At 62.2% G+C, this 1,436-nt stretch overlaps 1 protein-coding gene across 1 annotated transcript in view; it reads left to right on the forward strand.

Annotated features, from left to right (window-relative positions):
• Positions 1–506, forward strand: part of EGR2 (early growth response 2) — a 4,686-nt gene extending 4,180 nt beyond the window's left edge. The window contains exon 4 of the mRNA XM_026069940.1: positions 469–506. Within this exon, the coding sequence (XP_025925725.1) occupies positions 469–506 (38 nt within the window). The remainder of the gene's footprint in view (positions 1–468) is intronic.
• Positions 507–1,436: the final 930 nt, after the last annotated feature.

Genomic DNA, 1,436 nt, shown 5'->3' on the forward strand with positions numbered 1-1,436 from the left:
GTACATAGGGGCTGCGGCGGGAGGATGGATGCATGCAGTGCCGTCGTGGTGAGGTGTCCGTGGTGCCTTGTGTGGTGTAGAGCCCGGGCCCCTGTCTGCATGTGGGGGGTGCCGGGCCGATCCGCTCCGACGACAGCGGCGACACCCAGACCGGAAAGTTTTCCCTCCCTGGTTTTAGTATGGCTGTACATTTCTGCCTATTAATATTGGGATTTTTTTTTTTTTTAGAGACTATATTTTTGTACGCACTGGTTTGGGTTTTTTTTCTTTTCTTTTTGGTGACTTAAAAGTGTTACATTTTTAGTAGGATTTCGGACGGGATGTAAATGATCTCGCTGGAACCGACGCCCGCTGTCCGTGGGATGCGGAGCGCAGCAGATAACACGAATAATGCACAACCACTAACGGGAGCTCCAAGGAGAGAGGGTTTCTTTCTGGCCACTCTGTAAATAAACTTTTCGACGATAGGTTCGGTGCTTACAACGTTTATAAAAGAAGACAAATAAATCTCTTAATTATGCTAAATCGACACCTTTATTTCCGTAGGGCTCTCGGCCCGGCCCGGGGGTGGGGGCGCCCCCGYGTGTGCCCGCGCCGGCCCGGGCCCCGAGCGGCGCGGGGCTCCGGCGCGCCCGTCCCGCCTCCGGGGCGGCCCGGCCCCTTTCGCTGCCTTTTAGCGGAAAACCAGAGTCTCCGGGCCGCGGCGCGCAAAGAATCGCTCTCGGGCGCCGGGGGATTTCCCCCGGAGCCGAGAGCCGAGCTAATATTAACCGGGGAGCCGGGTGGGTTTTTTTGACTCACTTTCTTTCTTGTTCCGCGGTTGCAGTCAGACCGCGGCCGCCTCCCCGAGCGGGCTCGGAAAGTGAGTCCCGCCGGGCCGCAGCCCCCGCTCTCGGCGCCCGCCCGGCGGCCCCATCGGCGCGGCCAGAAAATCGCTCTGTTTTTGCCTTTCGTGGTAAGGTGCCCGGCGCGCCGGGCCGGGGCTCGGAGCTGAGGATGCCCGGCCGGAGCCTCAGTGCAGGCAGGAGCCCGTCGGGGCTGAGGGGCAGGCTGAGCCCCGGGCCCCGCCGCCGGTGCAGGGCCCGGGCTGGCCGGGCTGCCGCGGACGCCCCCGGCACAGCCCGCGACACACAGGTGAGCGGTGCGGGACCGACCGCCCTGCTCGTACCACGGCCCTGGTCCTGCCGGGAGGAAGGCGCAGCCACGCACAGATGGTACGGTACGGCACGGCCCTCGCCGAGCCACTTCCAGCCCTGCTTGCCGCTGCGCCGGGTCCCGCTGCGCAAAGGCCCACCGGTTACTTCCCTTTTTGTTTGAAACTCCCTGCTCTCTTTCTCCTGGAATTGGCACTGGCTTTTGGAGCGGCTGCTCTTCGCTTGGGAAAGGCGGTCAGCAGAAGCTGAAACCATGCGCCTCGTTTTAAATTGGACGTGAAG

The sequence above is a fragment of the Apteryx rowi genome, unplaced genomic scaffold (assembly GCF_003343035.1).
Source record: "Apteryx rowi isolate R43461 unplaced genomic scaffold, aptRow1 scaffold_30, whole genome shotgun sequence".
Lineage (NCBI taxonomy): Eukaryota > Metazoa > Chordata > Aves > Apterygiformes > Apterygidae > Apteryx > Apteryx rowi.